This window comes from Phyllobates terribilis, unplaced genomic scaffold (assembly GCF_046119375.1).
Source record: "Phyllobates terribilis strain yellow unplaced genomic scaffold, ASM4611937v1 Scaffold_11__3_contigs__length_659146591, whole genome shotgun sequence".
NCBI lineage: Eukaryota > Metazoa > Chordata > Amphibia > Anura > Dendrobatidae > Phyllobates > Phyllobates terribilis.
In genome coordinates, this window is record NW_027362771.1 from 441,268,388 (window position 1) to 441,287,514 (window position 19,127).

The 19,127-nt window shown below is 47.6% G+C and overlaps 1 protein-coding gene across 4 annotated transcripts in view; it reads left to right on the forward strand.

The window, feature by feature from the left end:
- The first annotated feature begins 13,162 nt into the window (after positions 1 to 13,162).
- The window catches only part of MFGE8 (milk fat globule EGF and factor V/VIII domain containing), a 64,936-nt gene continuing 58,971 nt past the window's right edge, over positions 13,163 to 19,127 (forward strand). For 2 of the 4 annotated variants that reach the window (XM_073653265.1, XM_073653268.1), the window contains exon 1: positions 13,163 to 13,340. In XM_073653265.1, coding sequence (XP_073509366.1) covers positions 13,277 to 13,340 — 64 coding nt within the window. In that variant the 5' untranslated portion in view covers positions 13,163 to 13,276. The remainder of the gene's footprint in view (positions 13,341 to 19,127) is intronic. The other 2 variants (XM_073653267.1, XM_073653269.1) reach the window with 1 other exon arrangement.

Sequence of the window (19,127 nt, forward strand, 5' to 3'; positions counted from 1 at the left end):
GTGTATTCTCATGCACCTTTTCACACCCACACATGGGTATAAGCTTCCTGATTTTGGCTATTTGCTCTTGGTCTCCTCCTTCTCCTCATCCTCCACCACCATATCACCAGGGTGACCGTGGTCCGTGATGCAATACCCACATAATTTTTTTAAAGGGTGTTTATGATGCCCGTAAAAATTTTTTTTTATACAGTATGTTCATGTATACCCCCCAGGGGTAAATGTTTGTCAGCCCATACACTTAGTGCATGGGCATTACAAGTATAGGAGGCGCGCTCCTTTCTAATGGGAACATTTTTTTATGAGGCCCTCTTCCACGTCTCTTCCAAGGGTCATTGAAGTGCCTCCAAATTTTTGGCAGCCCTTGCATTCACTGCATAGGCCAACACTATGGGAGACTTTCTCCTTTCTAATTGGAATTTATCGTTACTGTGGCCCTGCTCTATGTGTCTTTAAATTCTTAGTGGGGTTTTTCCTAAAATTTGTCAGCCGTTGGACTCACCGCATACCCTATAACTGTATAGCAGACTCTCTCCTTTCTAATGGGAACATGTTGTACTTGTTACTGTGGCCCTGCTCTGTGTGTCTTTAAATTCTTAGTGGGGTTTTTCCTAAAATTGGTCAGCCGTTGGACTCACTGCATACCCTATAACTGTATAGCAGACTCTCTCCTTTCTAAATGGAATGTCATTACTGTGGCCCTGCTCTATGTGTTTTTAAATTCTTAGTGGGGTTTTTCCCAAATTTTGGCAGCCTTTGCAGTCACAGCATGGGCATTACCACTATAGGAGACCCGCTCCTTTATAATGGGAACATTTTTTTTACTGAGACCCTCCTCTATGTCTCTTCAAAGGGGTATTGGGTTGTGTCCAAATTTTTGGCAGCCCTTGCAGTCACTGGATACGCAATAACAGTATAGGAGACCCACTTGTTAATAATAAGAACAAAGAATAGCCGGCAGATGGCTCTCTAACAATAGTGAGGGCCGACTGCTGGCCTTTTAATAATAGTAAGGGCCGTCTGATGGCCCTTTAAAAATAGGCTTTATGACTTTCAGAGTCCCTCCATCATAAATAAAACAGGATGTGTCTGATGATGTGGCACACACCACATTGCCAGATAAGGTTGTAAAATGTTAAAATGACATTTCCCGGTGAATGCATTTGTCTTAAAAAATAACGTAAAAAAAACAAAAGAATAGGATCATTCTTTAGTATAAAAAACAGCGTCACCAATTCAACCTCAATGTAATCACATTGTTCAGCTCATGCACCTCCTCCTCCATCTCCGAAATGACTACATCAGTCACAAGCTGACAGCACTGCAGCACTGCCTTGGCCAAGTGGCAACAGGCTGTGCTGAAGATAACATGCTTAATGCTTAATTGACAAACCACCCAGCGCTGCAGAGTTGTTGAAAGCTGTAACACAGCAGCCTGATCTGTGGCTCTCACCGCTGAACATACAACCAGGCATGGTCGTGTGTGACAATGGGCGGAACGTGGTGACGGAGAAATGACAGCCGGGGTAGATACGGTTTCCCTCTATGCCAGTCCTTTCACCGAGCTAAAGAATATGGCTGTGGTGAAATATAACTCCCACTGAGAAGCTGTTTCAGATTGAAAAACATTGTGCCCACCAGAGGATTTGATTCTGAGGGATAACCTTTCTCACCCGTTCAAGAGCCCCATAGCAGCAGCAAAGTTAGCGCTATCATGAACTCTCCTGAGGTAGAAGCCAAGGCACACCAGAGGATTCTCTGGTGGGACCGTTCAACCCTGCCAAGAAGCAGTCCTTGCTAAGAAAAGTGTGTGGGAAGGTTCCCGGACACTCTATTTTTACAGAGGAGGAAACACACGCAAACTCGGGGAGAACATATAAAGTCCTTGCAGATGTTGTCCTTGCTGGGATTTGAAGCCAGGATCCCAGCACTGCAAGGCTTCAGTGCTAACCACTGATTCAATGTGCTGCCGTTCACCCTCTAATAACAGGCTGGAGAAACTTGCACCTACTGCCACTCTATCTTCAGCTCCTTTGTGAGAAAATGTATTTGGGCAGCCACTCAGTCTACCAAATAAAATTCCTGAGAAGGAAATTGAGGATGGCTTCGCTACTGGTACTGGGGGCAGTGCTAATACCATGGCGTTGTACCATAGTTTGCTGGAAATATTCCAGGCTGGTAGGAGGCAAGCAAATTCCCACAGAAAAGTACCAGCAGTAATGTTCAGGCCAGATTTCAAGTGCAAGCAGATTTAGAGGACTTCCTGGGAGAAATGACACACAGGTTAGATACGGTTTCCCTCTATACCAGTCCTTTCACTGAGCTAAATACAACTCTCTGCAAAAAAAGTTGTGGACTGGCTCTGCTCCGTCCCTGGCCACATTCACCTGTCCACGTGTTTGTGGTTAGGTGGTCCTTCCCAGTAAGTGCACTGGGGAGGGCACGGGTAATGTTGTGGGACCCATGCTTGTGGAAGGCGGAGGCGATACCAGGAAATATAGTGGCAGCTGGGGACCGAGTATGGACACCCGGCCACCGCTGGCATGAGGTTATGAAAAGCTTCTGCCTCCACGAGCCTAAAAGACCACATTTCAAATGCAAGCAGCTCTCAAAAATTTGGCAGTATAGTATTGCAGCCTGTGGGTGGGTGGGTGGGTGGCTGCCTGCATACTTGCGCTTGCAGTCCAAGGAATGGGGTAAGGACAACTGAACGCTGCAGTGGGACAAGGACGTGGATTGTTGCAAGTCTGCAACGACAGGTGCATGGTGGGAGGCATCTTTGCATGCGCCAAGGATCACTTATGATGGGCACACTTTTAGGCAGTGACCTGGGAGTCAGAGATGCTTCCAGAGGTCTTCCCTACGCTGTTCCCATGTCTTTTCAGCACTGTATGCATGTGTCTGATGACGTGTCACACACCACATGGCCAGATAAGGTTGTAAAATGTTAAAATGACATTTCCTGGTGAATGCATTTGTCTTGGTTGAAAGCAATGCAAAAGTGCAAAAACGCATCAAAAACGCTACGTGTGAACATAGCCCAAATTGTGGAGTATTTTTGTTTTTGGTTATTTATTTTGCCTCATATACAAGTCATTACCCTGGAAAGGATGTTCCTTAACATATTTCCCAGGAAAATCTATTTTGGTTTCGTTTTTGTATGTTTTATTGTGAGTCCGTAAAAGTGGTGTAATACCTCTGACAACATTGTTGACAGCAGTGACCTGGGAGTCAGAAATGCTTCCAGGGGTCTTCCCCATGCTGTTCCCATGTCATTTGAGCACTCTTCCCATCGATTTGGGCAATTTTTAGGCCCCTTGCAGACCGCCGGGGGGAGCCGCCTGAAAAATGCTCGAGTTTCCCATAGACTTACATTGGGCTCGTTGCTCGGGTCGAGCACCCGAGTATTCCAATTTGCTCAACCCAAGCAACGAGTACCCGAGCATTTTAGTGCTCGCTCATCACTAGTAACTAACAAATTTAAGCTGCACTCTGTACTGCTATTGTATGAAAACATGGAATATATGAAATTGGGACTGCATTGCTGTTCTAGAACAAAAGTTACAATGAAGATACTTGGCACATAAATTGACTAATTCATGTATGCCCAAAAGCCATCGCCAAGGCGACCATCTTTGTTGGGAACCTACCTAATATTATACCTCTCCTGGACTGACAGCCTACAATTATATGGGTAGGTAGGAATGAGCTGTAATTATAACCACCTTAGGCTGAAGGGTGGAGTGCTTGGTCTGGGTAAACAAATATCAAAGACTGACCGTCACTGCCAAACAGAAAAACAAGTATGAACAGGTGCAAGAAAAGGTCCAACTAACTCATCTTTAATAATAATAGCTCACAGCAGTTCTGGAATATGACAGCACTGGAGGATAGTGGATTCCTGGTAACTTCATATTTGATTCTTCTCAAATCTTTGGCAGTTAATGTGAGTCTTTTTTCTCAACACATTTTTTGTGCTCTGTTGACTATTTGCAACAAAACTATTGGTGGTTCTGTGATCGCCCAAATATCTTAGCAATTTCAAGACTGCTGCATCCCTCTGTACAACTTTTAACAATTTTTGACTTTTCAGAGTTAGTTGAAGGGGTTTTCTGGGACTTTGCTGATTTTTCCCTATCTAAGAACTTCCAGGCAGGTAGTTGCTAACTACCTGCCTATTCAGTGCAGTGCCAATCTCTACTGGCTCAGAGTAGTCAAAGACTGTTCCTGTGGGCAATTCTTCGGTCTCCGGTGATGTCAAGTCAACAGAGCAGCTTCTCTTTTGCTGTCGGTGGGCTTGTCGATTTCTTGCTGATTGACAGCCGGCTCTCTACTACATATCTGCCCCGTCGACAGAGTAAATCAGAAAAGGAAGAGCTGTTGATGCGAGGTCAAATGAAGCAGCAGAATCACTGGCAGGTGTGGTCGGTGACCACTCTGACCCGGTAGAGATAGTCACCAGGCAGAACATGCAAATAGTTAATAATTACCTGACTGAAAGCTCTTAGCCCCATAGGGGTAAAAAAAGCAAAATTCAGGATAACCTCTTTAAATGTCTTTTTATCCTTAGACCTCACCCTCCCTCATTACACAAATAGGCATCACCTGATCTGCTTCAAGCCAACACGCATTCAAGTTTATACAGCTTGAAGTTGGAAAGTCTGCATAAAAATGGTCAAAATACTCACTTGCCCAATAATTCTGCACACAGTGTAAATAACAGGCAATGTCTGTTTCAGAGAAACTATTTTGTGGGTGAGATCCAATACCGGCTGGTTTTCCTGTTGCCACTTTCTAAAAAAATTTCCTCCATAACACAACAGAAAAATGTTATTGTCTGTCTCAGTAAATTATACATGATTAGAATAATATGGATAATTCTCTAACTTTTGATTTGCATATTTATGGTCAATTTCATATTTCGGGTGGACATCCTTTTCAGGGTGGCTATGGATTTCCATGCACACCCTATAGGTCCATTCATACATCCATCTCATGGTTCTGTAAAGGTCTTCATACGCAATAGACTTACGTCAGCAAAACTCACCAATATTGGCAGGTTCAACCGACAGTCTAATGTGTATTGGGGCCTCTCAATTCTCCCCTGACAGATGGTGTCAGGGGACATAAGGATCTTGCATGTCTGATTTCAGATTTTCAGGCTTCAGTTCTCTGGAGATATTATGCCAGAGGATTCTGGTAGCAACTCTCTCTTGGAAAACAGGAGAGCTTGGCAGCGTGAGTTCACCTGGGTATGGGAGAATTAGCCAAGATAGCTGCTGGCCGAACCATCTTTCGGCCAACAGCTATCTATTAAGTATAAGGCTCCTACAGCTCTACAGCTATAATATGTCACTGCCATGAAACCATACTGTCCACCATATGCCCCCAAATTCATACAAAGGGGCATGGTGTACTTCATCACTTGTCATATTATGGAAGTGTATTGTTTCTATGATAAAATTAATCTGAAGGACCAGCCATACAGAATGCACTACTTGCTAGCTACAGTAGCAGCATCGGGATCCCCTAGTTCATGAGCCCCAGGTCAGTCTCGTGGCCTGAAGCCATTGACAGTGCAGCACTGATCCACTATAATGTTTACAAAGGTTTGTGATAATAAGGCTCTGTGCAAATCAGCGTTTTCCATGGCGTATCAATCAGCCTTCATGTCATGCATGCAACACTATCCTTGCCATTAAGATGAAAGAAATGTCGAAGGAACTCTAGCGATATTTCATTATATTATATTATAGTTTGAGAAATAGAACAATTTATTATATCTATAACACTCTAGTGTAACTATAATTTGAGAACTTGAGGGGAGATAAGATTGACGTGATATTTTATCACAATTTTATATCTTTTTTTTACAGTTTTTGGATCAATTTTTGAAAAACTGTTTTTGAGCAAGCAAATTTCAATTCTATAGTGGCTGCATTGGATGATAGTTCTCAGATCTTTAAAATGCACTGATTATCCCCTTTAAAGGATACCAGTGTCACCAGAAAAAATGCTATTAACCTGCAGATATTGGGTTAATCTGCAGGCTAGTAGCATTATTAACTTGCTCGGCACCTGCACTTATGAATGCCGGCCATGAGCCGTTCGCCTAGGAGATCATGATTTCTGCTATAAATAGTGGCGAAGAAATTTTTCCATACAAATTTCGGAATTTTTTCTCACCACTTAACCAAAAAACTAATTATACAAGTTTGGTATCTGCGTACTCGTACTGACCCGGAGAATCATATTACCGGGTCAGTTTTACCATATAAAGAACATTGTAAATAAAAAAAAACGAAACAAAACAATTGTGGCATTGCGCTTTTTTTTGCAATTTCTCTGCCTTTGGAATTTTATTCCCATTTTCCAGTACACTATGTTGTAAAATCAATAGTGTCATTCAAGAGTCCAACTCATCCTGCAAAAAACAAGCCCTCATATGGCCATATTGACGGAAAAATAAAAAAGTTATGGCTCTGGGAAGGAGAGGAGGAAAAAATGGAAAAAAAACCCTCAACAAACAGAAAATGGCCATGGCGTGAAGAGGTTAAAAACCTGCAATATGGCTCCATACATATTTTTGGGCCTTTTTAGTGTGCTAATTTTTATGATCTTTACTAGGGTCGTTGTCCACAAGATTCTCTGGGGTTGTGTCTTTAGCAGGGCTGTGGAGTCAGTAAGCCAAACCTCCGACTCCGACTCCTCAATTTCCATGACTCCGACTCCGTCTCCCTCATACATGGCTCATGTTTAAGTGATAAATTTACTATAGCACAGATTAATCTCAGCTAAAAATCTAGACCCTTAGATCAGGAATAGGACAGACATTTATAGGACATTTCATAACTTTACCAAATTCTTAAGAAAACATATTCCCCACAAACTGCATTGAACTACTGTACCCAATTTATTATATATTTTAGTAGTTGGAGTCGGTCCATTTTATACCGACTCCACCAAAATGGGCACTGACTGACTCCACAGCCCTGGTCTTTAGGCTGCAGCTTTGCACCATTTCCCTGTATGCAACGTCCCCTTGGTAAAGAATATAAAATGTAGCATATTTAATGCACTAAGTAAAAAGGCCCGAATCTGTGGATCTATTGGGCGGATTTTTAAAAAGGAATAAAACGGATTACTCAGGTGAGCAAAGGGAATAATAAAATAAGAACAAAAACGGATCACATTAGCCCTGGTGACTAGTTTTAGCCTTCCTGTCATGCATCACAAAAGCTTTAGGTTAAATGTTCCCTTTGGAACTTGTGATGGGATGCATTCCACACATTATTTCCCAGACTTGCATATCAATCCTACAACAAATGCTAACAATGCTAAAAATGTTCACCAGTCTTTTCAGTGGTGTAAATCACCATCCCTCCCCCAGAGATTCTCCAGGACCCTCTATATAAAAGCTTCTGGAAGGTTTGCTATTATCATAGATCCAGTACAGATAACAGTCAGAAAGCACTGCTCTCACTGACAATGGTCTGCTGACAATATTGTTTCATTATCACTGGAGGGGGTATAGATACCTTGTAAGATACAGGAAAATACAGGAATGGTTGAGCAACCTTCCAAATGTGTGGTACTGTGACTTATAATAATAATAGTTTATAATAATAATAGTTTTTATTTTTATAGCGCCAACATATTCCGCAGCACTTTACAAATTTTAGGGGGGACATATACAGACAATACAGAATAAGCATATCTCATATCGAAAGGAGTGAGGGCCCTGCTCGCGAGCTTACAGTCTATGAGGAAGTGGGGAAGACACAAAAGGGAAAATGTACATATATTGTATAATAGGATAAATAATAATACATGGACTGGTCGTCAGCCAGTATGTGTGCAGTCCTGACAGAGGCTATTATGTGCATGGTTGGTATGAACCCGAAGTTTAATTAGATTTTAATATGGGGGAAAACTGGGACGGACAGAGTGTGTCTAGGCGATACACCAGTCTAAAGAAATGTGTTTTTAGGGTTCGCTTGAAACTGTGGGTATTGGGAATTAATCGAACTGTCCTGGGTAGTGCATTCCAAAGAATGGGCGCAGCACGCGAGAAATCTTGGAGACGGGAGTGGGAAGTTCGGATTATGGAGGATTTTAGTTTTAAGTCATTTGCAGAATGGAGGGCACGTGTAGGGTTGTAGACTGAGACAAGGGAGGAGATGTAGGGGGGTACTGAAGCATGGAGCGCTTTGTGGGTAAGCGTGATAAGTTTAAATTGAATTCTATATTGGATGGGTAACCAATGCAATGACTGGCACAGGGAAGAGGCATCGGAGTAGTGGTTGGCAAGGAATATGATCCTGGCTGCTGCGTTCAGGACGGATTGGAGAGGGGAGAGTTTAGTAAGAGGGAGACCGATTAGTAGAGCGTTGCAATAGTCAAGACGAGAATGAATAAGAGCTACAGTAAGAGTTTTTGCTGAGTTAAAGGTGAGAAAAGTCCTGATTCTTGAGATGTTTTTGAGGTGTAGATGACATGATCGAGCGAGTGATTTGATGTGAGGAGTGAAAGAAAGATCTGAATCAAAAATGACCCCAAGACAGGGGGCTTGTTGCTGGGGAGTAATGGTTGAGCCACAAACGGAAATGGCAATATTGGGCACAGGTAGGTTAGTGGAGGGAGGAAAGACAAGTAGTTCAGTTTTTGACAGATTCAGTTTTAGGCAGAGGGAGGACATGATGTTAGACACAGCAGAAAGACAATCACTGGTCTTTTGTAGTAATGCAGGGGTGATGTCCGGAGCAGAGGTGTATAATTGGGTGTCATCGGCATAGAGATGGTACTGAAAACCGAATCTACTGATTGTTTGTCCAATAGGGGCGGTGTATAAGGAGAAAAGAAGGGGGCCTAGGACTGATCCTTGAGGAACCCTGACAGTAAGGGGAAGTAGGGAGGAGGAGGAGCTGGCAAAAGACACAGAGAAGGAGAGGTCAGAGAGATAAGAGGAGAACCAGGAGAGAACAGTGTCCTTGAGGCCAATAGTGCGGAGCATAGTGAGGAGGAGCTGATGATCCACAGTGTCGAATGCTGCAGAGAGATCCGGGAGAATCAGCAGGGAGTAGTGACCATTAGATTTAGCTTTTAGTAAATCATTAGAGACTTTAGTGAGGGCAGTTTTAGTAGAATGTAAAGAGCGGAAACCAGATTGTAAAGGGTCAAGAAGAGAGTTGTCTGAGAGATAGCGGATTAGACGGGAATGGACCAGGCGTTCCAGGAGTTTAGAGATAAAGGGAAGATTGGAAACAGGTCTGTAGTTGGCCGTGCAGTTCTGGTCGAGGGATGGTTTTTTAAGTAATGGTTGTATGCTGGCGTGTTTAAAAGAAGAGGGAAAGATACCAGATGAGAGGGAAAGGTTGAAAATTTTAGTTAGGTGAGTGGTGACAGCTGGAGCAAGGGACTGAAGATGTGAGGGAATAGGGTCACTGGTGCAGGTGGTAGGGCGAGAAGATGCAAGGAGCCTGATCACTTCATCTTCCGTGACTGGTTCGAAGTCAGAAAATGAGCAAGATACAATGTGGCGGGGGAGAGCATGCATAACATTTGGGGATTGGGAGAAAATTTCCTGTCGGATATGGTCAGCGCTGAGGTCGGTGGTCGGGGCCTGTGTTGTTTGATTGAGGAGAGAATGAAACGTGTCAAAGAGTCGTTTAGGATTATTGGAAAGTGAGATTATGAGGTTGTTAAAATAGGTTTGTTTGGAGAGGTGAAGGGCAGAGTTATATGTTTTCAGCATAAATTTATAGTGCAGGAAATCTTCGGGCAGATTTGATTTTCTCCACAGCCGTTCAGCGCACCTGGAGCACCTCTGGAGAAGACGTGTTTGAGGCGTGTGCCAGGGTTGTCGCAGTCTATGCCGAATTTTTCTTTGTGTAGGAGGTGCGGCTTCATCCAGGGCGCATAGAATTATTTTGTTATAATGCTTCAATGCAGAGTCGGGACATGAGAGGGAGGAGATTGGGGCCAATGATGATTGCAACCTTTTTATAAATTTCTGGGTGTTAACGGCGCGTAAATTTCTATAAGTGTGGACGGTGGGAGTGTCTTGAGTAGAGTCACAGTTCTTGACAGAGAATGAAAGAAGATTATGGTCAGAGAGTGGAAGGGGAGAGTTAGTAAAGTCATGTACTGAGCAAAGCCGCCGTCCAGTCCGTGCACTGCGCTCTGATCTCGCTGATTTATACGGCTGTCTGACTGCGCCCTTAGGAACAGTCATTTCACAATAATCGTGCAATCTAAACGGGCTGCCGATCACCCGATAAAGGAGCAAATTACTCAGCTGGGCGGAGAAATGGTCTTTTTCTTTGCACAAAAGAACATCATTCTCGGCAGCACATCTTTCTGTATAAACAGGACACGAGATGCAGAGAAAAATGGCAGCCTATGTGCACTGATCGCTCAGCACACATCTGAAACGCAGCACTCTGTGTAAACAGGCAGCTAACCAGCATACGAGTTGTCGGTCGTGTAATGCTGCACACAGCGCAGTGTAAATGGACCAGTATGTAATGTGCACGGTCAGCGTTAGTATATGAGGGACATCCCATAATGGCATAAAATATACCAGAACGAAGCTACATTTGTGCACACAGCAGATGTACAGTACATGACCTTGGTGCAAACACTATATACCGACATACAAGTGCCCACATGGATGGCAGCGAAAAGGCTTATCCCAAGACTGAAGCCTACTGAGACCCCACTGCTGCCACAATGGGGTCCTGCATAGCTCCGAATGACTGATGTCACACACCACTTCTCCAATCACTGTCTATGGGACGGCTGCAGACCGCCGCTCCAATCACTGTCTATGGGATGGCTGCAGACCGCCGCTCCAATCACTGTCTATGGGGCGGCTGCAGACCGCCGCTCCAATCACTGTCTATGGGGCGGCTGCAGACCGCCGCTCCAATCACTGTCTATGGGGCGGCTGCAGACAGCCGCTCCAATCACTGTCTATGGGACGGCTGCAGACCGCCGCTCCAATCACTGTCTATGGGACGGCTGCAGACCGCCGCTCCAATCACTGTCTATGGGACGGCTGCAGACCGCCGCTCCAATCACTGTCTATGGGGCGGCTGCAGACCGCCGCTCCAATCACTGTCTATGGGACGGCTGCAGACCGCCGCTCCAATCACTGTCTATGGGACGGCTGCAGACCGCCGCTCCAATCACTGTCTATGGGACAGATGCAGACCGCCGCTCCAATCACTGTCTATGGGACGGATGCAGACCGCCGCTCCAATCACTGTCTATGGGACGGATGCAGACCGCCGCTCCAATCACTGTCTATGGGACGGCTGCAGACCGCCGCTCCAATCACTGTCTATGGGACGGATGCAGACCGCAGCTCCAATCACTGTCTATGGGACGGATGCAGACCGCCGCTCCAATCACTGTCTATGGGACGGATGCAGACCGCCGCTCCAATCACTGTCTATGGGGCGGCTGCAGACCGCCGCTACAATCACTGTCTATGGGACAACTACTGTCTATGGGACGGCTGCAGACCGCCGCTCCAATCACTGTCTATGGGACGGCTGCAGACCGCCGCTCCAATCACTGTCTATGGGACGGATGCAGACCGCCACTCCAATCACTGTCTATGGGACGGATGCAGACCGCCGCTCCAATCACTGTCTATGGGACGGATGCAGACCGCCGCTCCAATCACTGTCTATGGGACGGATGCAGACCGCAGCTCCAATCACTGTCTATGGGACGGATGCAGACCGCTGCTCCAATCACTGTCTATGGGACGGATGCAGACCGCCGCTCCAATCACTGTCTATTGGACGGCTGCAGACCGCCGCTCCAATCACTGTCTATGGGACGGCTGCAGACCGCCGCTCCAATCACTGTCTATGGGACGGCTGCAGACCGCCGCTCCAATCACTGTCTATGGGACGGCTGCAGACCGCCGCTCCAATCACTGTCTATGGGACGGCTGCAGACCGCCGCTCCAATCACTGTCTATGGGACGGCTGCAGACCGCCGCTCCAATCACTGTCTATGGGACGGCTGCAGACCGCCGCTCCAATCACTGTCTATGGGACAGATGCAGACCGCCGCTCCAATCACTGTCTATGGGACGGATGCAGACCGCCGCTCCAATCACTGTCTATGGGACGGATGCAGACCGCCGCTCCAATCACTGTCTATGGGACGGCTGCAGACCGCCGCTCCAATCACTGTCTATGGGACGGCTGCAGACCGCCGCTCCAATCACTGTCTATGGGACGGATGCAGACCGCAGCTCCAATCACTGTCTATGGGACGGATGCAGACCGCCGCTCCAATCACTGTCTATGGGACGGATGCAGACCGCCGCTCCAATCACTGTCTATGGGGCGGCTGCAGACCGCCGCTACAATCACTGTCTATGGGACAACTACTGTCTATGGGACGGCTGCAGACCGCCGCTCCAATCACTGTCTATGGGACGGCTGCAGACCGCCGCTCCAATCACTGTCTATGGGACGGATGCAGACCGCCACTCCAATCACTGTCTATGGGACGGATGCAGACCGCCGCTCCAATCACTGTCTATGGGACGGATGCAGACCGCCGCTCCAATCACTGTCTATGGGACGGATGCAGACCGCAGCTCCAATCACTGTCTATGGGACGGATGCAGACCGCTGCTCCAATCACTGTCTATGGGATGGATGCAGACCGCCGCTCCAATCACTGTCTATTGGACGGATGCAGACCGCCGCTCCAATCACTGTCTATGGGACGGCTGCAGACCGCCGCTCCAATCACTGTCTATGGGACGGCTGCAGACCGCCGCTCCAATCACTGTCGATGGGAAGGCTGCAGACCGCTGCTCCAATCACTATGAGTGGCGGCAGGTCATTGTCAAAAACGCACTGTGTGCACATAGCCTATACATGGTGTGAGCAGGGAACACACAGGCTCTTTATGGGATGCTGGGACGTGTAGTTCCACAGCAGAAGAGCAGAAGCTTCTGTGTAGATGTAAAACAGAAAACTAAGAGAGTCGGAATAGTAAGTTCCCTCCTTCCCCCACTGGTCCACCTGTGTGACTGACAGGCAGCGCGGCCGGAGCAGACACAACAGTCCTCCCGCCCGTCACTGCATCCACAGCGCCGCGGCCTCCTCTGCCTCACAACCCGCGCTGATTGGCTGAGCCCGCGGTCACATGATTCTAATCTGCAATCTCAGCCTCAGAGAACAGTCCCAGAGCGAAATCCTCCCGGAACAGCCAAAATCCAGTGAGCGGCAGCGGGAGCACCATGCGCGGCCCCGGGGCACTTCTCCGCACTTTACTCACTTTCTGCGCTTTCCTCCAGGTGGAAGGTAAGTGCGGGGCAGGGCGGCCTCAGCTACCGGTCACAGGTCACTTCTGTACACTCCCAATGTCACAGCCCTGTGCCCGCTGTAAGTGTGCCAGGCTGATATACAGCCCAGTATAGCAGTACTATGGCACTACATGATCCACCGGGATGGAGTGCAAGCTCCTCTGCCCCATTCACACATTATATATATATATATATATATATATATATATATATATATATATATATATATCTATCTTTTACTACAGCTAACACATTGATCCGTTCCTATGATTTGTAACCTATAGTTATATTTAAAGTTACAGTACAATTCAGTGGCTGATAACAGAAAACAATAGATTGTATTCATCTGCACAGTACTGTGCAGGTGAATACAATGTATTGTTTTCTGTTATCAGCCACTCTGGGATGTTGTGCTATAAAAGCTGCCACCTACATACTATTGGATAACATTGTTTTTTATTGTGATATTTGTATTTGATGCCCTGTTCTGACCCTTCCCGTGTATGTAGAACAGCTGGGTCACGAAGCTGTGCCAGTGCAGGTGGAAACACCTAATGACCCACCTGACAAAGCAGCGATTGCCTGTAGGGAGTCAATATTAGGATCAGCGCCCCAAGATCTGAGCCCCAGCCAAGTCTTTCTCTCCATTCATTAATTGGTTGTAAATGACTTCAGCCATTTATGTGATCAGCCACCCCTGGTTATTTTGGGAGCTAAGACCAATTGTAGCAGCGACACATCAGATTAGGGAGGAGTTGCGATTAGTTATTTGGCTTAGAGTTGTTTCCGAGGAATACCGGTTATTCCTGTCTGCTCCAGTAGTGATCAATAATCATGCCCGGCCCACTGGCAGCATGGATTGTACTTGAAGCGTTCTGCAGTGAAACGGAATACTGAAAGGGTTAAAGGGCCCTGGAGTGTGTGTGTGTATATATATATATATATATATATATATATATATATATATATATATATATATATATATATATATATATACTCATATCATCACACATATGTATATTTACTAAAATATTAAATATTTCTCCATATGACATAGTGTTGATCATTGTGGGGTCAGTGGCATTCAGCCTGGAATGGCTGATAACAGAGAACGAAAGATAGAATTCTACTTCATATGGGGAATATAAACTTCCGGATCTTTTGTCCTTGCCCAGATGTGGCTGTGCTGCTGTATAGACAACAATTACATAATATTGATTAATTAGGTGCTAATGAATGAAATTAGTAGGATATTTATTTTCCCTTTTTCTCGCTGATGTTGAATATAACAAACAATAGTCAGTATTAGGACAATGCTGTGAAGAACTCGACGCACCCTGCGTGGGATTATAAAAGAAAGCAGAAGAGTTTATTATGGCTGGATCTCCGGTGGGAGAGGGAGAGTTTTCTCCCAGTGGGAGTTTGTTTTGTAGCATCAGTGACATGTAATGGGCGTTGTGTGTGAGAGAATGAGATCATGCTGGAAGCCGAGCAGCCTATAGGAGCCGATCAGCAAGCCCCGACCTGATATTCTGCTTAGTAATACAGTGATATACGCCCGATCTGTGCTCTCTGATTCCAGGAACCAATAGCACAATGTGCCAGTGTAACATGCTGCTGGGAGCGTACCCCCCCCCCCCGCCTTCCTGCTGGGAGCGTACCCCCCCCCGCCTTCCTGCTGGGAGCGTACCCCCCCCCCGCCTTCCTGCTGGGAGCGTACCCCCCCCGCCTTCCTGCTGGGAGCGTACCCCCCCCCCGCCTTCCTGCCGGGAGCGTACCCCCCCCCGCCTTCCTGCTGGGAGCGTACCCCCCCCCCCCCCCGCCTTCCTGCTGGGAGCGTACCCCCCCCCCCGCCTTCCTGCTGGGAGCGTACCCCCCCCCCCCCCGCCTTCCTGCTGGGAGCGTACCCCCCCCCCCCGCCTTCCTGCTGGGAGCGTACCCCCCCCCCCGCCTTCCCGCTGGGAGCGTACCCCCCCCCCCCCCCCGCCTTCCTGCTGGGAGCGTACCCCCCCCCGCCTTCCTGCTGGGAGCGTACCCCCCCCCGCCTTCCTGCTGGGAGCGTACCCCCCCCCCGCCTTCCTGCTGGGAGCGTAACCCCCCCCCCCTTCGTCCTGCTGGGAGCGTAACCCCCCCCCCCCTTCGTCCTGCTGGGAGCGTAACCCCCCCCCCCCTTCGTCCTGCTGGGAGCGTAACCCCCCCCCCCCTTCGTCCTGCTGGGAGCGTAACCCCCCCCCCCCCCTTCGTCCTGCTGGGAGCGTAACCCCCCCCCCCCCCCCCTTCGTCCTGCTGGGAGCGTAACCCCCCCCCCCCCCTTCGTCCTGCTGGGAGCGTAACCCCCCCCCCCCCCTTCGTCCTGCTGGGAGCGTAACCCCCCCCCCCTTCGTCCTGCTGGGAGCGTAACCCCCCCCCCTTCGTCCTGCTGGGAGCGTAACCCCCCCCCCTTCGTCCTGCTGGGAGCGTAACCCCCCCCCCCTTCGTCCTGCTGGGAGCGTAACCCCCCCCCCCTTCGTCCTGCTGGGAGCGTGCCCCCCCACCCCCCCTTCCTGCTGGGAGTGTGCCCCCCCCCACCCCCCCCTTCCTGCTGGGAGTGTGCCCCACCCACCCCCCCCCTTCCTGCTGGGAGTGTGCCCCCCCACCCCCCCCACCCTTCCTGCTGGGAGTGTGCCCCCCCACCCCCCCCACCCTTCCTGCTGGGAGGGTGCCCCCCCACCCCCCCCCCCCTTCCTGCTGGGAGGGTGCCCCACCCCCCCCCCTTCCTGCTGGGAGGGTGCCCCACCCCCCCCCTTCCTGCTGGGAGGGTGCCCCCCCCCCTTCCTGCTGGGAGGGTGCCCCCCCCCCCTTCCTGCGTACCACCAGGCACAACCTCACTGTATTACCCATCCTCTAACAGGTAGAGGAAATCTCCTCTCCCGATCTGTTATCACGAACCTTAATAGCCACATAATCATGTCTAGACTGTAAAAGCCAATAGCATTACTGTCCTCTAATTCACTTAAGTGCTTTGTGTTCCGTTATCACCAAGTTCTGCATTCAGTCTTTTTGTCTTTTACATGTCCAGATTTCGATGGTAATTGTCTGTATATTTTGGCAGTAAACATTAGTAGTCTGGAGTTGCATAAATTACAGTGTTTTGTATTTTTTAGGATCTGAAATACACTTCACCCCTTTAAGCTGATTATATATTAAAGAAAGATTTCCAGACAAAAGAGTTCTAACCTCTCCACTGGATAGGTGGTAACTGATTGGTGGTGGTCCTACCACTGGAACCCCCACAAGTTTCTAGAACGGGGGACTTCCTCTTTCCTGTTACCTCAAGACGGCAAACAGGAGGCGTTCCATGGAGCGCAGGTCGTTCTGCTATATTCCAAAGCCTCATTCAGACGTATGTTTTCTATCCATGATTTTCACGGAACATGTACCCATTATAATCTATGGAGCTGTACACTTATCAGTGTTGTTTTTTTTTTTGTTTGTTTTCGGACTGTGACCTCCCCCAAAAAAAAAAATGACGGAGACATTTCCGTTTTTAGTCCAAGTCATCAAAATTACCCATACAAGCCTGAGCATCAGTGAAAATCACAGATGGCATCAGATCCAAAATGGAAGTCTTGAGTTTTGTGTACAGAAAAAATCCTGAACATCTGAATGAGGCGCAACAGAATATTTAAGATACTCAAAGGTAGATGTAAACCATATGGAGCTGTGGTGTTCGGCCGAACATCTCTTGCTTGTCCCATATATGAGTGCTCCGCCAAGCATTCATGTGTTTTCAACAGGGACAGGGGTGAAAGCCACTGCCAGGACAAACACTTCTGCAACTTATCTCCCATTGAAGTCTCCGCGGCTCTTCCTTCCCTCCTCCAGTGTCAGTGAGCAGTGATGCTGTGTCAGTGTGCTGTCCGTGTGTTTGGCGATTTTCCGCACAACCCAATGATTTGTGTGAAAAGAATTTCAGCGTTGCCTAGCCCTGGCCAGACTAGCATGCTTACAGCCGGCAACTCCTGCTCCCGCCATATGTACGAGCACACAGACCTGCGGACATGACTGGCCTGATTTTTCATGCAGTCATCTTAATCCGTTCTTACCCTGAAGGTGGTATTTTTCCATAAAAACTTTATGTAAAATCACATTTTGTCCTAGAGATTATGCAAGTTTCTACAGAAAAGTTGCAGATGTCGGTGACTGATTTTTTTTTCCATGCAGTATCACTATTTCCTGTTAGGGCATGGGTTCGTGTTCACTTTGCTGGTACAGTAAAATGCTGTGTTTTTTTTTGTTTTTTTTTTTCTTCAGTAAAATAGCAGCGGGTGAACAAGCTCTAAAGCTATGTGCGCACGTTCAGTATTTGATTGCAGAAATTTCTGCAAGGTTTCTGCATCTCTTGGCAGCAAAAACGCTTATTTGCCGCAATTTTGGTGCATTTGTTTTATGTGTTTTTGTACAGCAATGAATGATTTTTGGAGCTAAATAAAGATATTTGAAAAAAGAAACGTGGGACTTCGCTTTAACCCTTGAATTACCGTCGTAACTGGGTGAGTATATTGGCTAATTTAAATGATTAAAGAATGTGTCTGTTTTATTTCAAATAAAGTGTTTTATTCTCAGTGTGTATTTATTTAACTCTTTAATTAGTCATGAGGGTGTCTGGCTGACACCTCTTCATTACTAAAGCCCCCGTCTCACATAGTGAGATCGCTGCTGTGTCACGGTTTTGGTGACGCAACAGCGACCTCACCAGCGATGTCGCAATGTGTGACACTTTGCAGCGATCAGGCCCCTGCTGTGAGGTCGCTGATTGCTGCAAAGTGTCCTGGACCATTTTTTGGTCGTTGCCCTCCCGCTGGTCAGCACACATCGCTGTGTGTGACCAGCGGGAGCAGCGATCAGGCTGGTAACCATGATAAACATCGGGTTACTAGGGGCACACGCGCACCTAGTAACCCGTTGTTTATCATGGTTACGAGCCTGCTAAAGTGAGCTTTAACTTCCCGCTCACCGTAGCAGAGTGGTAACCATGATAAACAACGGGTTACTAGGTGCGCGTGTGCCCCTAGTAACCCGATGTTTATCATGGTTACCAGCCTGCTCCTGCTTCAGCAGGCTGGTAACTGGAGCAGGACATCGTGGAAAGATTCTTTCCACGATGTCGCTGCTCCCCTGATCGTTGGTGAGCCTGCCTGTTTGACAGCTCACCAGCGACCACATAGCAACGCAGCAACGATCCCTGACAGGTCGTATCGTTGTCGGGATCGTTGCAGCGTCGCTAAGTGTGACGGGGCCTTAAAGCTAGGGTTAGGTGTCACCTAATCCCATTTACCCTAATCCCATTACTCCTAATGCCACACTTGTGTTGTCAGTACATGCGGATCCACCGCATGTAATGACATTTCAATCAATCTAAATCTCCGCTACAGAAATGAACATGTTTTGGTACGTGCCCATGATCAGGAAATGCTGCGTATTTATGTAGCGTCAAACCTGCAGCGGCCAGATGTTACAGCATAGTGGATGGGATTTCTAGAAATCCCTTGTCCACTATGTGTGCATCTGAGGCTGCGGATCACCCGTAGACACTGACATGCTGCACGTCTTTCAGGACCGCAGCATGTCAATTTCTCTTGCGGAGTCACTAGTCTCCGCAACAGAAATTTGACCACTAGAATGTATTGAATGCGGTAAATCCGCATGGTTCAGTGAACACATGCGGATTTACCTCCGTTCAATAGAACGCAGCAAAAATATGCTGCATCCAAAGCGCTGCTATGTCCGGATCGTGGGCACATAC